Source organism: Dermacentor silvarum, chromosome 3 (assembly GCF_013339745.2).
Source record: "Dermacentor silvarum isolate Dsil-2018 chromosome 3, BIME_Dsil_1.4, whole genome shotgun sequence".
Classification (NCBI taxonomy): Eukaryota; Metazoa; Arthropoda; class Arachnida; order Ixodida; family Ixodidae; genus Dermacentor; species Dermacentor silvarum.
In genome coordinates, this window is record NC_051156.1 from 225778124 (window position 1) to 225796935 (window position 18812).

Genomic DNA, 18812 nt, shown 5'->3' on the forward strand with positions numbered 1-18812 from the left:
TCAGGATTTGCCAGCCAACCTCTACAGTCCGTCAAGCGGACATGTATACCGTATACCGTTATGTTTCAATTTCAATATGCATCGCCCTAAAGGGAATAACTGAATTGAATTCTGAGGTCTTACGTGCCAAAACCAGAATTTAATTATGAGGCACGCTGAAGTGGGGGACTCCGGGTTAATTTTGACCCCCAGGGCATCTTTAACGTACCCCCAATGCATGGAACATGGGCGTTATTGCATTTCACTCCCGTCGATATGCGGCCGCCACGACCGGGATTTGATCCCGCGACATCGTGCTTAACCGCTCAACACCATAGCCGCTAAGCCACCGCGGCGGGTAAAGGGAAGAACTAAAAGTTGATAAGCAAACTTTAGGTATTAAGCCACATTATCGTTTAAAAAAAATATACATGTACATTATAACAGGAAGTGCGAAATATCGGCGCGTAGAGGCGACGACAGCCTGTACACTGTTACACACGCTGGTGCATATTGTAACACATGCAGATTTTCTCACGATAATCAGCCGACTGGCGTTGCAATTGTGCACAGGCTCACCCGCATGGCCTCCGGCAGCTGGTGCGGCACTCCCTCAGCTTCTCCTTCCGCGACGCGTCCGACCAGCACGTGACTGCGATGACAAACGCCGCACTGTTACGACAGGCAGCTCAGACTGCACTCCGTGAATGGCGCGTGATGGCCACGGTCGGTGCTGTACCGTTAAACCTTGGCTATTCCATGGTTGGCGCCCCAAGCGGCATTGGAACTGAGAGTGCAAATTTAGCGCCGGCTGTTTTAATGCGAAAGCATTATATATGGCTCATGAGGAGGAAGATCCGTCGTTGGCGTGACCACGATGGTCCAAACAGTGAAGTGAGCCAAACGAGGCAGTTGATGACGTAAGTTAAAGCAAAGGTAATGAAGGCAATGTTAATCAAGGTAGAGTGAATTAAGGCGAGGTTAATTAAGGCAAACTTAATTCAGTCAGGCATGTTTAATTAGGGTAGAGTTAATTATGGTACGTCTCTAATTAAGATAGAGTTCAATACGGCACTCGGACCCACGACATTTGGTGTTAATTAAGGCGTAGTTAATTAAGGCACAGATAATCACGATATAGTTAATTAAGGCACTCGAACCCAAGATCATTGGTGGGAGTGCCTCGACCTTTGGGGGTCCCAATGCTTTCGCATTAATCCACGTAGGGATAACTAAGTGCCCCTTGAATTTTTAAACGAGCACTGGCGCATACAAATTCGCAGTTGTGGAAATTCCCTGTGCTTCTTGCACATCAGAGGATCACACTTAGCATGTGTGAAGCTTGGGAGACATAAGATACATAATTAGGTTCTAAAGTATGTCACGAAACGCCGGACCTGCTGTCACCAACATTGTCGAGACGTCATTACACAGAGTAAAATTGGCTGACGTCAACTCAGCCAATTTACTCTGTGACGTAGGTAGGATGACGTTGATCACGAGAGAAAAAAATTCACAAGGTCCCCTATGTTATCCCTAATACTACTTGGAGGCGAAAGCCCAAGTGCCGATGCATTAATTAGCCAGCTTGTAAAAAGGCTTATTGGACGAGTCTAACAAACAGGCGGTAGCTCGGAAAAAGTACGCAGGGAGCACAAGATGGTGGTGTTCGAACGCCAATCTCGTGCCTTCTGCTCGTGATGCTGATCGCTAAGCCCGGGATATCACGGTTTTCATTCCTTCATTATAAGTTTAATTATCCCCGTTAATTAGCCACTTTAGCTCACTGAGGCATCCACCCTACATCGCTGAGTCATCTCTCTTAATTTGCTTTGATTCCACCTAATTCGCTTCATCATCCCTCTTAATTCGCTGTCATTCCTCTTAATTTACTACGTCCTCCTTAATTCAATTTGATTCTTCTTAAATCGCTTGGTCATCCTATTAATTCGCTTAGTAATCCTTTTAATTCATTTAGTAATACACTTTTTTCGATTTGATTATTCTTAATTCACTTTGATTTCTCTAAAGTCGCTTCGTCCTCCTTTCTAATTCGCTTTGGTTCTTCTTAATTTGCATTGATTACTCTTAATTCACTTTGACTCCTCTTAATTCGCTTTGTCATTCTTCTTAATTTGTTTTGTCATCCACTCATGCCCAGTCATGCTTTGGCCCGCTTTAACTACCTTTACCTCACCTGAGTCATCCACTTAATTAGCTTACTGAGATATTTTGTTTTATATGTTTTATGTGTTTAAGTATAATATATATAATTTTGTTTGTGGCTGTCGTTTTAAGGTGCAAGTCTTATGTGTCTCATCGTTCAGTTGACCTTCAAAGTCCTTGGACGAAAACGCGTCGACTACACGAAAGGTACAAAAACTATCATCATCAATGGCTCATACCCCCGTAAGCACTCATACCCCCGTAAGCAAGCAAGATGGATGGTAAAGATGGATGATAATGCGAATTAAGTGGATGACTAAGCAAATTAAGAAAGATAAATTATACCTATTATACTTAAACATATAAAATATATAAAACAAAATATCTCAGGTTTTCTTTAATTTCGGGGCAGTGTTGCCCTGGCAGCTCGTTGAGCGGCAGCACATCTTGGCACGCACTTCTGCTATATCTAGAATTACAGCTAGCAGCGATCGCGAATGTTAGTATTCAGATGAAGGATCGAGTGTCTGCTTGAATCGTGTGTCCAAACTAGTTTCATATTTGCATCAGTATCATTAGGCTATGCGGCAAACAAGCGCGAGCAACTGTCGCATCCGTTCGTGTCGGCAGGACACGAACGGAGCGTATATACCGCTGGCGTCGTTCGTTGCGGGTGTGGCTAGTGGGCCCAGGCGCGCTGCTGCGTTGTCATTGTCATTGGCAATAACGCGCAGCGCCCGTCTTCTGAAGCTTAGTGGGAATTTTGCTTTAATTCATCTGCTAATGGCATCCATGACGACCTGAGGTCACCATATACCTACCTTTGAGTAAGGACATATTGGTGATGATGAGGTCGGCTGTTGGTCCACGCACTGGGCAGAAAGCTGGAAAAGCTCAGACCCCATCGGTGCCGTGGTGTGTGAAACATTGATTCGATGGAGTTTCATCGTGATGTTACGATCATGGCATATTTAAATGTGTTAGCATTGCACAGCCGCCCAAACTGTACACGATTGAATAGATCTCACTTCGCAAAATTCATTTTCTTCAGGTGTAGCGACGTAGAGCGACATTATAATTGCAGAGAAGACTGGCGTAGTGTTATGGGTCGCTGGGCATATAGAAACATGCCGACCCCCCCTTATCATCCTCCAGGCGTGAAGCAGGACGGCATTTGTACACAGCCATATCATAACAGAATGATGCCGGTAATCTCTGCACGGATAGAGTACAGCTTGGTGGGATGGGAACCGAGAAAGATGCCGAAATAGCGCGGCAAGTGTGCCGGCAGCTTTATGATTGAGGATGAGATAGCCCCGAGCGGTGACAATTGCTGCAACTATTGTGGCGCATTGTGGAAGGCCGGCGCTTATCTCAAGTCCTTGATCTCGTACGAGCTCTGCTGTCCACGAAGGTTGGTCTTGCATGTATGAGCAATAATGGGTGTCCCATTAAACAAACGAAATCCTGGAAGAGCGCTTTGTGTAAACCTTACCTGTAGCACACTGGTTTACTTCATGTTATCACAGAAATGAACCTGAAGGCTATTTCATTAAGTGGGCGACGTGGATAATCCAATAAAGGGCCCTATCAACAATGATGCTAAAAAACTGGATGTAACGCTTCAATGGCTTGTACATTATTGTATACAGCGTAGAGCGTGACCGGATTGCGAGTAAATGCGACTTACGAACTCATCTTCATCGGCACACTTATACCTCCTATTTGAAGGTTGCCAGAGTAGCCGCCTTCTGAAGCTTTTCACGCTCCTGGGGGCATGTAATGCGAGCACCCTTTTTAAAGACCCACGTATAAAGGAAAGTTTGCTGGTTACGGCAATGGTCCCAAAAGGCCCACTAGCGTAAGGCTGAAAAGAGCACGGCTGAAAACGCTGCACGTGGAATGCCTTTGTAGTAGTTATTTTCAAAACTCGGGCCTTAGCTGCGAATATACTTTTAGATAGATTTAGGATGGCCCTTGAAACAAGTTCAAAGGGTCGGAAAGTTTGTTCGCAAACATAGTAAACGCAGCTTTGATCGAACAAAGGATTGAGCACAAAATAGAAGTGCTCCTCAGGCTGGCGCACCTCGACCTTGGTGTTCACGCGCACGAGAACACTTAATGAACAAAGGAGCCTGCATTAACGGGAAAGCACAACGCGTCCTGGCGACCTTGAACGCCTCGTAACGCGACGTCTGAAAAGAAGCCACGAAAATGTGCGGCGGCTGCGAGTCCGGTTACAGGAGGCCTTCAGTGAGCACGCGTTGCATAACGGTCGCCACGAAGGCAAAGGTCGACGGCGAGAGGCGTGGCGGCGAAGCGTCGAGGTCACGGTTCGTTCTTGAAAGGGCCTCGCGGCAATGCGCTGGCCTCCTGCGACTTGCAACCGCCGGGGAAGTCACGTGCTACGTTCGCGGCTTTGGGGACCCCGAGTGGAACGGGCATCCTCTTGGTGCATGTGCGCAACCTGAATTTGGCTCGTGCACTATGACGTTCGCCCACACAAGTCCCTATTTACGAATTACATCATAGGACATTTAGCATGCTTTCCTTTTCGCGGCATCCGCGTACAAGCTAGGACTTTCGTCCACTAATGCGGAATCATTGTAAACATATCCGGAAATCTCTTGTGTCGTAACCTTAGCCCGAGACCTAATGTAGAATGGTAAAGCACAACAAACGTTTACATGTTCCGAAAATTGGTGTATCTCCCATTCCAGCTTTCGCGACTGCGTCGCCAAAAAAGTGTCTTTCCTTTTCTACTTGGTGCTGTGGTGGTTTTCAAATCACAGTGCGCGTTGAGTTCTTGATTTTCGCGAACCCAGCTCCATGTTTACGTCGGGACACACGCACCGTAGTACCTCTACACGCCTGCTCATTTTCCCTGCAATTTTCTCGGGTTAAAGAAGTCTCATTTACGAGACTGCAGAATGGGGCGGCACCTGGGCCTGAGGTCCAAAACCTGGAGACCTCGTGAACTGTCCAAAGTGTGCTGCTTGTACAGCGGACACTCACCACCAGCTGTGGCTCTGCTAAGGAACGAGGACTACTATATACGTATATGTTCAATGCGTTTCCAAGCTACCAATTGATCAAACAGACAGTTATACGCCTTAGTTCATGGTCGATAAGCTCGCTAAGCCACGACTGCAATTTTCTCAGGAAGAGAAGCCTCAATGCTCCTATTTAAATAAGCATCTATGCCGCGGGGAAAGCTGCTCCAAGTTAGAGAACAGAAGCTTCTCAAATGAACTTTCCGTTTCTTCATCGAGGGATTGTAACCAGAAACTCACCAAATCTCCTTCGTCTTTAGCAATGTCGTCAGCTTTGCAGCTGGATGTCTTATAGTGTCATTTTTCAAATTATGAACAAATTACATTTCTCTAACGCACAAAAAGGGCTAAAAGAACAGAAAACGCATAAGGAGTTTGTAAAAAAAAAAACGCTCCAGGAAAGATATCTCAGCAGAGAATTACGCCCAGCGTGCTTCCGACTTCCGAAGAAAACGAATTCAGTGGCTATAGTCACTGAATTCGTTGGTGACGTGAAACCATGGTGGCGTGAAGTTCACGCATCATAAAATGAACCATCGTCTATAGATTGAATAGTCATCGGCATTCTTTTTTCTCTATCTGCTGCCATTCAACCTACTTCTGTTGTAAAATAAAATTATCAGCCCCACGCTCTAGGTGTTTGGCCCTGACAACGTCCGAATCGGAACTATGAGTGTCACTGCTATATGTTCGATTTTCTTGGTTTCATCTTCAGCAAAACGAAGTATTTCTTGCAGTATAAGCTTCGCGGAGAAAGCGCTATGTTTCCTATTTATATCGTTGCTTTAATTTTTTAGGAGGGTTAGAAACCTGGCTCGTTTCGTGATAGGTGTCCTCTGTACGTTAAATGTTTTATGCATGTTTTAGGAGATAGCTGAATTATTTGAAACGAAATATCCCAGGAAAACAGCTCAAATCCGCCATCATCATTGATTGCAACAGTATTGTATTGTAAGCAATGATGGGTGTTGCTCTTATCGTTTCTGACGAGAGTTGTGGACTTAATCGAAAGCTACAGGTGTTCCCACAATCTATTCGTACTTTCGGTTATTCCGTTATTTTTTTTTCGTAACTTGTGCAGTTGTCAGGCGTTTTCTGCTTTCTAGTTAAACGTGACCACTGTGGATTCCGATGCGATAGCATGCTTGCGTGCGTGCTCGTGCATGCACACAAGTGTGTATTTTTTAACAGCGAAGCTGTTTAAGACAGCCGTAATTTGTGGTTCGTGGTGCGTATCAAGAAACTATGAAGAAATAAAAGAAAATAAACTTTCTTGCCGAGGCAGGATTCGAGCCCGCGTACCCCCGGCCCCAAGCCGAGCGTCGTAACCACTACGCTTTTTTTTTCTTTATTGACTACGCTATACAGCCACGCTTGCAGAACATGCATTTATGCGAACCATATGATTGCGTTCGAGCGTCATCGTCTTCGTCCACAGCTGGCGCATTCGCACGCTCGTGCTCTGCGAGGTAAAGAGGTTTTGAGCGCTATGAGAGCGAGAGAGAGAGAGAGAGAGAGAGACGCATTCACGGAGCTGGTCTGCTGGAACGCGTTGTCGGCATTGGAACGCGGTGTCGGTGTTGCCCGTAAGTCCAAGACGCGCGAAAAAAAGTTATCATCATCCTGAATAATAAGATGAAAAGTTCGAATAATAAGATGAAAAGTGCAAGGTTAAGCGATTTTTTAAACCATTACGTTACGAATTCACATTTCATCACTATGAGTTCTGGATGATTGTTGTATGCTTTAATTACATATTTACTATGGTATAATCACTGGTGAATACTACATTTATTCGTTCTGTGTGTTTTCTTAACCAACATAGTTGTACTATCCTGTATTTACGCCCATCATACATAATCTTAGGGGCCATTAAGGCTATACAAAAATGAAATGAAATGAAATATGCGCGGGGAAAAGAATACGAACGACCGGGATCAATGTTGAGAGGCTACTCTAGATGAGTTAAGCCCGGCCACTGGAACAACTTCTTTGGAAGAGTGTTTTAGGTGTTTTTTCACCCCTGACATTATAATGGAAGAACTGGTCCTGCTGAGTCTAATCTGATCAACCTTGTGATATTGCTATATCACCTGTTCCGCCCTTGACCTCCAATGTGCCTCAATGGGAGCCTTGAGGCACCAACAAATAAATAGACAGATTATCGGCAGCTATGAGCGTGCGTGTAAAAAAAAGCCTCAGATGCCGCACGCGACGCCAGGGTGCCGTGTCTGCGCTATCAACTATATGAACTATGAAGTTTCATTGCAGTTTTGTTAGTTACATGCTTTAGGAATTCGTCCGACATTCCTAAAGTCTGTGCGTACCACGTTCACCTGCCACGTACGTGCAAGTTGAAATCACTCTCATACTAGAAGGAATGCCGTGTACTCAACTGAAGAGGCGGGGGGGGGGGGGGGGGGGTACGCAAGCGGGCTCGAAGAGATCTCAACAGCTCGCGGTGTAAAAGTGTGACGAGGAAGATGACACGCATGTTATTCTACAAAGAATGTTACCTGCTGCTCAACCCTGTTATAAAGTACGGCAATTTCACACTAGGTGGCTGGGAAAAAGGTCAGCAGGTAGACTTTGGCGCACAAAAGTCTGAAGTCGACGCACCAAGAAATAAAGAGAACGATCGATCGCGTTCTGGAATGTTTCTACAGGCCGCGAATCCAATATGCAGTGAGAAGGTACGTGCGCTCTTGCGACACATGCCAGCGAACGTATCCGAAGAGCAAAGTTGGCAAGGCACCTCTTGGACGCATGCCTTTAATCGACACTCCATTCGATCGAGTGGCGGTGGGCATTATCGGACCCTTAAAGCGCGTGTAAACTAAGATTAACCGATACATACTGATCCTGGTTGATTTCGCCACACGATGTTCGGACGCGGTGGCCCTGCCAGGGATCGATTCGGCTGCGTTGGCTGAAGGACTGGTCGAGTTGTTTCTTGCATTGGGTTTACACTCGAGATGCTTTGCGATCAGACCTCTTGTTTCACATCAGAGCTAATGAGAGAAGTGAATGATCTGCTGGCTATCAAACATCTTAGTTCGACGCCTTAAGTCTACTTAAGGAGTTGTGGACTGGAGACCACCTATGCGATGAGGTCAAGACAACATATGGGTATGTCTTGGATTTCAGAGATCGCGTGGAAAAGACATTACAGTTGGCACAAGAGAACCTGTCGCGAGCTAAAACGGCCCAGGAAAAGTATTATGACCGGGAGAGCAAGACAGGTCAGCTGAAAGTTGGAGACCGAGCTCTTATATTGCTTCCCACAAAAGAAAACAAACTACTGAGGCACTCGAAAGGGCTCTTCACGGTCAATGAAAAAAAAAAAGGAATCATGACTATTGACTGGACATGAGACATGCCACAAACCTGTTCCATATCAACGTATATACCGAAGGGTGGATGTGATGCTCACTGAGGTCGGAACGAAAGGGTTCGTTTCCAAGTTCGACCTGACTAAAGGATTCTGGCAGGTCCAGCTCAACGAGGGCTCATGGCTAAAAACGGCATTCTCCATTCAATCCGGACACTATCACTCTACATGCCATTTGGGATCAAGGCAGCATATGCAGTGTTTACTCGATTAATGAAAACTGTCCTCCAGGGAGTTCGAAACGTAGTTTAACGACCTGGGAAGAAGACGTAGAAACCCTGCACTGTGTGTTTCGTAGGATGCGAGAAGCCGGATTGACAATCAAGCCTCAAAAGTGCGAAGTCGGCGTTACGTCGATCGTTTTTCTGGGTCATCGATTAGGAGGCGGAACAATTCAGTCAGTAGAGAGCACCACTGCCAAGATTGAAAAAGCTCCATGACGCGACACTAAGAGGCAACTTTGTTTTTTTCTTGGCTTGGCGGGATACTATCATGATTTCATATTCTGATGCACAGAGAAGGCACAGCCTCTGACTGATATGACTAAGAAAATGGAGAATATCTGCCGGAACACAGAAAGAGCACCCGCCTTTTAAACACTCAGGCAAGTGCTAGCTTCCGGACCAATCCTAAGTGCTCCTGATCTCAAACGCGGGCTGGCACTCCGCAGTGACGCCTCCGACACCTGCATCGTCGCAGTCCTTATGCAGGAACACGATGGAGTTTTACACAGTGCCGTACGCCAGCCGTCCGCTACTTCCTCGAGAACAAAGCTAGTCGGCAATAGAGCACGAATTCTTGACATTATTTGGCCTATAGAAAAATTCCACATAATCTTCTGCGGAGCACAGTTTATAGTTCAAACTGATCATCAACCATTGCTATATCTATCGCAGACAAAGTAACTCAACAGTAAGGTATTGCGATGGAGTTTAGAATTGCAAGAATATGGTCTTTCGTATAGAGCAGATTATAGGGTCCGAGAATGTTGGGGCGGACTACATGAGTAGATTGCAGTGACTACAAACTGGTGCTCCTTCGTGTCACCCTTGCAAGGTGTTACCATTGCATGGCATTACCATTACAATACCTTATGCTACTGTAAGTGAATTATTTTTTGTTTTATTATGCATACGCAATGAACTTTGTTGGGAACTTGCATGTCGCATTGAACTTAATGTGATGTGGTGGACCTATCGCGCACAAGCAGCAGTTTCTTCTCGCTCGCTGTTTTTTCTTTCTTTTTGAGGAAGAAGGGGGCTTGTGTCGTGAGAGTAGTGCGCGAAACCACGTGCTGTGGATGGTGAGACGAAAATATGACAATAATGAGTGCGTGCGCGGAAGTGAGTCCAGCGTTTGACAATATACGACGACGTCGCAGAGCTTTAAGCACGAGGACACGCGGTGCAACTAAGAAATAAAGAAAAAATAAACAAATCTTGAAAATCCACTATTTCACTAAGGAATGAGAACAAGAGAAAAATACAACCAATCCTGGAAAGACGCAAGGGCCAGAAGAGAAGGAAAAGCGAAGCGCGCAGTTGGAAGGAGTACACTTCATTCTTTTTTTATCTATTCAAAAGTTCTCATTAGTATTTCTTTTTGGACGCGACTAATTATTTTACAACCGCACCCGATTCTTGGCTAGTCCCCCATAGTGCGCATGAGCCACTGTTGGAGGAAAACCAACCAATCAACGAATTTGTAATTCCCTTGTTTTTATACACCTGATCTAAACACCCGATTCATGGCCAATCCCTCACTGTGGTTATGCGCTACAACCACTCAGGTCAGCGACAACGACAACGACTAGTCGCAGGGAAACTGCCCAGAGTGCCACTAACATCTAGGCTCTACATCTACATCTGCAAGGAAACCACGGAAGAAGGTCGGCCACCGGACCGGGCGTTGAAGAAGTGCTGTCGGATTGCGGGCTCGAGCTACCAATGCTTCTTCCGACCGGGGCGACCAGACCGTGAACCACAAGGCCTGTGGACTCCAGTGTTCCTGGGCAGAAAAGCCAAGCAGTCGGGCTACAGGCTCGAGCTAGCCGACAGCTGCCCGGACAGGACGTCACTACCCCCTGCGGAATCTTCTTGCCGACTTCGATGCGGTACCGGTGAAGTTTCCGGAGAAGTTTCCTCAACCGGCTGGAGACTACCTCGAGCAGGCCATCCGCGTAATTCAACTGAGCCTTCGTCTTGGTGAGAACTTCACCGCGGTTACTTCATCGCCTCGCCCGCCGTCAGCCAACAGTGAAATGGTTTAGCTCTGTGCGACATGTTACCTCTCGCGATGCGCTATGCCGCCACCTTGTTTGCTAGTTTTAGGGTTTTTTGTGTGATAATTGTCTCTTGATAAAATTTCATTAAATGTTTATGAACTATTATTCCGTCCTGCGTGCATTAAGTGTATTGTGTGTTTTCCTGGGACGAACGGCTCTGTCCTTGATTGGGTACCCGTTCGAATCCTTAAAAAGAACATGCATCACAGTATTACACCACTATCACATTGAACAAATAATCGCCATGTAATAAAAATAGAAAAATCCCCTTTATGGTTGTAAGGACGTTGGAAGCGTGCTTTGCGACCAATGGTCTTCCCACCGCTCGCGGGCACGTTGAAACATCGTATGCTACATGGTAACTCATGCGTACAGCTTGTCGGACGAAGGTAATTTAGGCCCTTGGCCAGACTTTCAATCTAGTTTTAAGCCCATCCAGGCGTTATTGGACTTTTTAAAAAGTACGGGCCTGGACTGTAGGCTTTGCGTATACCACATTACATCATCCTCCTGTCGTCATCGTCACCCATCATGCGCCTGTTTCCTCTTTCTTTCCCTCTTCCGCTTCCCCCAACGCAGAGTAGCTGGCTAGGCGAATATACTTCAGGCCGACCTCTCTGCGTTTCGTATCATTAAACTTTTCTCTCTCTCTCCTGCGTAGTTCCTGTCGCTTCTCCAGCCCTGGTCAAAATGTTCCGTATTGTGTTTTTTGAAAGGCTTGTCGGCTACTCCCCCTCCCGCAATTCTTGCTTGCTTTTCAGCAATTTAGCTCAACAGGCTTGACCACGGATTGGAGAGGGATTGCGACGTGTACTTGCATCGTTCCACGGTGGAGCAGACGGGCGCGTCGATGGTGTGGCGCAGCATGTAGTTGGCGCTGACGCAGCCGCACAACTTCTCCCATACGTGCTGGATGCAGGTGTCCTCGCACTCCTGCGAAGAAGAAAACAAGCTTCGCTTTGCGACCTCCATGTCCACTCAAGTGTACAGGCAAGAACACGGCGCTGTTACGACGCTGTTTTGCGTTACATACTATATTCGCTATATGGCGTGTGGATCCGGGCTTTGCAGATGTGATTTGCGTGCACAGGCGAGTTGCAAGGAGAAATAGTTCTTTAATTAAGCTAAGTGGAGAGGCTGAGGCGATCAAAAATGGCTACTGAGCGACCTATTTTACTGCTAGAGGGACACCCTTCAGTAAACTTAACAAGTGAGAAGTGATAAACACCTCAGCTACGCCTTAAAGGATTGGCTAAATGTAAAAAAAAAAGAAGAAATAAAACCCGTTTCTTGCATTTATCTCTGGCAGCGTCCCCATTCCGAAGGCGCTGCTCCCAAGTGTCATGTAACCAAGGAGGTTATATTCTTAAACTTTATATAACCTCCTCGCATGCGATGGTTGTCGATTTTGTCAAACCCTGGCACCTTGCGTAGGTGATGATGTATGCGTTCCGTATTAGCTTTTATTGTTCTCATAACTGAAAAAATGTCCGACGATTACGATACTCCCTAATGCCAAATTTGAGCGCAGATCGAAACGTGTTTTTATTTCACGATATATTGAGGGAAATAATTTTAGAGCGAAATCACCGCACTGACTGGCAGTGGGTCAGTGCCGTCAGCGTCTTCGCAGAGAGAGGGGCAGTTTGGGAACGCTGGCATGATGAGCGGCATCGGAGCCAGCTGTGGTAGAAAACGACGACGAACGCGCTCGTGCTACTGTTCGCGCGTTCGCGCGGTTACGCCGACGCTCAACCCAGGAACAGGCGCCTAAGAGCTGCGCTCTATAAAAAAAATTACACCATCTTCCCATAGGGGAACCCTGGGTAGTATGCGAAGCAGCCATGGGGTCGACTCAAGTTACCATTAGTTTTCAGTTCGTCGTTTCCATAAGGTTGAGGTACGTAGCTACCGTTATGTTTACCGTGCGTGGCGGGAGGAGAATGAGTATAATGACGCGCGCGCGCGTCATTATACCGCGAGCTACAGTGGCGCCCCCCAGCGGAGTATGCAGCGCCTACCGTCGCGCCTCTAACCTAAGCTGCTTCGCATTATCACGCGCGGAGCCGCAGGTGTTGCCATTCGTTGCGCAATCCGGTGAGGAGAGGAGCGTCGGAGAGGAGAGGAGGAATGCCGAGAGGACAGGATATGAGACAAGGAGAGGAGAGGAGGGGGAGGAGGATGCGCATGAATGCTGAGAGGAGAGGAGATGAGACAAGGAGAGGAGAGGATGGGGAGGAGGATGCGCATGCGCAGTAGGGGTGTGGACGCCGCACGGCGGATGGATGGAGGGAGTGACATAGCGCTCTACAAAAATGTGCCTTTAGGTTGGCGTTTTCACGTGGCTGTGTAAGGGCTGGATAAGTACATTATCGAAGTTTGCTTGATGTAACTCGCGTTATTAACTTTCACTCGGCATATATAGAAAACAGCGCTATAAACGCTAACAGAGGAAAGTGAAATTGCACGAGTGTTGCCTCTTCTGCCCCCCCCCCCCCCCCTCAAGTTTTTCGCGCTGTTTCCATTTCATCCGTAAATACGCTACAAAATTGGCCAACTCACTGCACTTGAAACTGGTTTTACTGAACTCGAACTCGTGTGCATCGTATGCATGCTACTACAGTGCGCACCTCTAACCGAGCAAGATGGCCCTACCTTTCATTTGCAGTCTCTAACATGTGAAGCTTATGAGGTATAAATTATTGCCTGATGCAGGCTACCATAACCAGTATCACGCGAAATAACACTTCGCCTACTTTATTACCCTGTTCTGAAGTAAATGCCACTCTTTCCTGTTTCCTGTTGACTTTTACTATGCAAGGTCGCGAAAACCTCAAATAGGTGAAACACGCGAGAAATAAGAGAGGCACACCACGGCGAGAGCCAAGTGAGCTCTTCCGAATGTTTTGCCTGGCAGGCAGTTCTAGCTCATACGCACAGAAGGTGCGCGGAGGACAGTCCACAAACTGTGGGCGTATCTTCGCGCTCGCAGGGACGGTTAATATGAAAGCTCGCTTTCTTTGCGTCGCTTGTACCCACAGCCTACGGCCACGGATACCGCGGCGGGCTGTCCGTTTGGCGAGAATTACTGCGACACACCCATGGCGATCGTCATCGCAGCTGTTCCGCGCTGCCCCGCGGGCGTGTTTGGACGGCTTCCACGGGGCGGAGGTGCTCGCGCAATCAGTCGCAATTGCGGCACTCGAGTGCCTCGCGGAGGGAGCGAGGGAAGAGCTCAGCACGAGCTGAAATTAAATATTGTCGCCGACATTTCGAGGGAGGAAATCGACAGGTGTTTTTATGTCCTAGCAGTGTTCTTTCGATGGTAGGCCTTTTTTGTTTAGTTCTTTCAGTTTATTGCGGTTTGCTTTCGAGCTAAGATAACGAGCAGTTCTTTCGACTCGATCATTCCAGGCACGACTCACGAACGTGTTGCTATACGAAACACGCCCAGCTGAATATCACGAGATGTGTTGCTGGGCGACGTCGTCTGCTCCTCCCTTCGCGTTTACTTTCACGCGCCTCTACGAAGAGATTCTTAACCAACGCGCCGTTCTTTCACAGCTAGTGAAGTAACTGCAAGGTCGTGGATGAACGTCTTATTTTTAGCTTGTGCACGTTGGTGCTCACGAAATTCACCGGTAGCTCCTCTTTTATGACACGTCAAAGAAAACGTAAAAACTGCGGTGAACGCCACAAGCAAGAAGCAAATGGAATTCATTTATACGTGAAATAAAGAAGGATCATTCACGCGATGAAAACAAATAATTAGGGGCAGCTTCACACTAAGTGGTGCGAAGACTGGGCAAACAGCGAAGCTGGTGGCCCTTCCCTAGCTTTAACTTTGCTTTCCCTTGCTTAACTTGGTTTGGCTTGGCTGGCTCTTAGCTTTAACTTTGCTTAACTTGGTTTGGCTTGGCTGGTTCTTAGCTCTAACTTTGCTTTCCTTTGCTTAACTTGGTTTGGCTTGGCTGGCTCTTAGCTTTAACTTTGCTTAACTTGGTTTGGCTTGGCTGGTACTTAGCTTTAACTTTGCTTTCCTTTGCTTAACTTGGTTTGGCTTGGCTGGCTCTTAGCTTTAACTTTGCTTAACTTGGTTTGGCTTGGCTGGTTCTTAGCTTTAACTTTACTTTCCTTTGCTTAACTTGGTTTGGCTTGGCTGGTTCTTAGCTTTAACTTTGCTTTCCTTTGCTTAACTTGGTTTGGCTTGGCTGTTTCTTAGCCAAACTTAGTTGACCCCGTGTATCGGGACGATACTCGTCGGCGTGCAGTCTTTTAAAGGCCACTTTATAGTCCGACGTAGCATTGACGGGCGAGCGCGCTCGGCACGGGGACGCCACGCCAGCGAAAGAGCACCACTCTATAGTCCGGCGCGAGGCGTGGCCGACGTATCCGGCGTTCGTCGGCGTGCCCCGGCTGCTGGAATGCTGGATACGTCGGCCGCGCCTCACGCTGTGGCAATGCCACCTAGAAAGAAAAAAGTTGAATTTTTTTTTCTAGATGGCATTGGCTGTGGTGAGGGTAAGCTGGGAGAGGGTGGTAACCTCGCCGAGCGATGACGTCACGTGTGTCACCTAGCAACGCCTCACACCAGCTGTGCGAGGCGTTGTTAGGCAACGCGCGGTGACGTCATCGCGAGGCGCACTTTTTTTGCACTACGCGGCTATAATTCCAAGAGCTTAAACAGCTCCGCTGTTAATAAAAGCAACGTAACGGCGCAACCGCGTGGCATTTCTTCAGCTGTAAAGCCTGAAATCTTTGGATCAAACGCTACAGCACTAACCTGCATGTACTGTTGATCCCCAAGTACCGCTGCAGAAGCTTCAGACCATTTACTCAAAATAAGACCATGGCCTTGTGCGTCTGCGGCGCACGAAAACAGAAGAGTGCTGCTGCGTTTTTTATATCCACTAGCCTCCGTGGCCTCTTGTGAATGACTGAATGACGAACACTTATAGGCGTGTGCGTTCAATATTTTAGGAGCGAAGCTCCTTAGGCTCTCACGATGTCCGTTGTCGCCGTCGTCGTCGTCGTCGTCGTCGACGTAGCTCCCCGGCATGCACGCAGCGCGCATACCGACCGCGCACAGGTGTTGCGCTGCGCACAGGTGTTGGCGAAGCATCAATTGCGATAGCAAATTTGTAGAGAGCTATACGGAGTAATGATAGTAGCTTTATCAGCTGTATAAACTTGGACATGCAGCAGCACCGGCAACACGCAGAACTGTTGTCGACGCCGTCGGCGTTTTGCCCGCGTTCGCACAAAATGCGTGCGGCGTTGGTGACTGTTGACGGAGCCTCTGATATAAATAGGTACTTGGTGCCGCAGCTAAACGTCCGCTCCCTTCCCTCCCCCTCCCCCTCCCCCCCCCCGCCACGGCCTTTCGTGCGTCAGAAGGCGCATTTGATCTACATATATGGTGATTGTAAAGGAGGAAAGAGACACCTACTTCTGCAGCCCTTAAGGGAGCACGGCACAGAACGCGCGTTTGTTCTCCGCCGTGCGTTCACTCCCCGTGAAAGCGCGCGTCCCTCGCGCCCTTTCACTCGCACATACAGCGTTCGGCGGCGCGCGGCGACGATTTCATCTTCATTGACGTCATACGGAACCTCACGGCGACGGCGACGGCGACGGCAGAAATCTGCTTTGGAGTGTCCATATAATTGCTATCGCAATAAAAGTGCCGCCTGCTGCCGCAAAACCTCGCCGAGCTAAGACGTCACTGCGTTGCCTAGCAACCACCTCGTGGAGCGGCGTGTGCCTCGCCTCCTCTCCGTGCCGTGCACATGTTGCCTTGACATGGTACGTTAAGGAGAAGGAAGGAGAGCATGCTCGGGAGAGGGCAAGGACACGTGCAAGGACAGGTGCGCGCGTATGCATGGTCGGGCAGTGAGCATATGGAAAAGTCTCATTGGTATACCAAATCACACGGGTATGGCAGATAAAAAGATCGGCTAGGCTATATCGCATATAATGAACGACGGGCATTGAAACATGTTGTTTATATATCTCGTTTTGTCAGTTTGAATCGGTAATTTCTTTGCGTCTTAAATAACGTAGTTCGGCCTCGCTAGCAATGCTCTCTTACATTCTTGCAGCGCACGTTTATGAGAATGGCCCCAATGTTAACTCTTGCTTCCTTTTGTCTGATTGCCTCTTGTTGAGCTGGTTACGTGAGCGAAAAGAACCCGCTGTAAGAAATCTAATCCAGTGTTCTTCAAAGCAGGCCTGATTGACGACGCATTTACTTACAACTTCGTTTCCTCACCGATAATCACCGCTTTTTGAGATCGGCACAGACTTCGCAGTAAAATATATGCATATGAAAAAATGTTGCCTGATTTTTGCAGTAGGTAAGCACCATAATATCAGAAGCCTAGTGCTCGCCGGCTTGATTTTACCTACGGAGAGAGGCATGCCGAAGGACTGAAATCGCATTGCGCTTCCTTTCTTGACAGAATGACGCGCCCAACAATCAACATTAGCGCACGTACCCCACCCGCCTGAGCATGAATATGAAATAGAGAGAGAGAAAATGCAAGGAGGTTGCACCTGATTTCGTATACCCTGCACTGGGGGAGGGTGAATAAAGGGAAAGCGAAAGAAGAGGGATAAGAATTGATGACAGAGCGTCCGCCGAAAATTATTGGAGCCATTGATTCGTCTGTCATCCGCGCTGAAAGAACCAGAGCCCTGCTGTACGAACGACTGCGTTCTGCGGCCGCCCTTGAATTATCAGTGAGCGCTGTTGTGCGTGCCAACTTATGAAAAAAGTATGGGCCTGGATACTGAGCAGCCTTGCCCGTTCGCTGTGTGTCTTGCCTCTTCCCTGCGTGGTTATCGTCACCTTTCTTTCACTCGCTTCCCTCCCCCAGAGCAGAGTAGCTGGATAGAGGCCGAGCTCCCTGACTTTCTACTCATCAAATTTTTCTTTGTGTGTGTCAGGGCGCGTGTGCTAATTCCGTAGTGAAAATAGGTGCCTACCTTGTCCTGGGTCTTCGAGAATCCAGTTCTTGTCTTGGTGTCATTCAAGCGGTGGTAGTCGATGCACGCTGTCTCGTAGGGTGGTGGCAGCGTGAACACGTCAGTCTGGACAAAGAGTAAGGTCAAAATATCTGATATCGGTCTACAGCATGACATGATACATATCACCTACACACTTCAGTTTATTTCAACTGCTACCCGCGCTGGTGGCATAGTAGTTTTGGCGTTGCGCTGCTAAGCTCGAGGGCGCGGGATCGAATCCCGACCATAGCGGCCGCATTATCGATGGGGGCGAAATGCAAAAACGCCCGTGTACCGTGCATTGGATGCACGTTAAAGAACCCCCAGGTGGTTAAAATTATTACGTAGTACCGCACTGCAGCGTGCCTCATAATCATATCGTGGTATTGGCCCGTAAAACTGCACAATATTTCATTTCCCTTGCTGTAGCTTTCGAGACCCCTGTGGGTGGACATTCACAGCGGCCGGGAATCTTTGGCATGAGCTTGAAGACATTTCTGCGGCGAAGTTCACTGGTAGTTCTGGAGCAACTTTTCCGATGCCACCGAATGAAAGTGTTGAATTCCTTCTGCGATGGATTGTACTACGTGGATTTATACGGGGAAGCCAAAGTCCAACGAAAGTTATCGCGAATATGAAAGGCAGTCACTAGGACAGAACAGAACTCATGCGTTTCCCGTGTGGTCGAGGAAAATAAGAATGTTCAGCAGCCGTGCTCCAGTTGTGCAGATGAGATGAACAAAGATGTAAAAAGGCTAATTGAGGAGAGCAAGGCGCTCAACCTAAGCAGTCAAACCCTATGGGAGGAAAACACCAAGTTAGCACATCGAGTCTGTGAACTGGAGCAATATTCTCGCTCTAATAATATAGAGATCAGGGGACTTCCCCTTGAATCAGATGCAAGTGGTGTGGTCTCGAAATTAGGTTATATTTA

The 18812-nt window shown here is 47.7% G+C and overlaps 1 protein-coding gene across 1 annotated transcript in view; it reads right to left on the reverse strand.

The window, feature by feature from the left end:
- Positions 1-18812, reverse strand: part of LOC119445245 (uncharacterized) — a 120487-nt gene that overhangs the window by 27667 nt on the left and 74008 nt on the right. Inside the window, exons 11-13 of the mRNA XM_037709566.2 lie at positions 17858-17962; positions 11692-11806; positions 559-631 (exon numbers count right to left, since the gene is read on the reverse strand). Of these exons, the coding sequence (XP_037565494.2) occupies positions 559-631; positions 11692-11806; positions 17858-17962 (293 nt within the window). The remainder of the gene's footprint in view (positions 1-558; positions 632-11691; positions 11807-17857; positions 17963-18812) is intronic.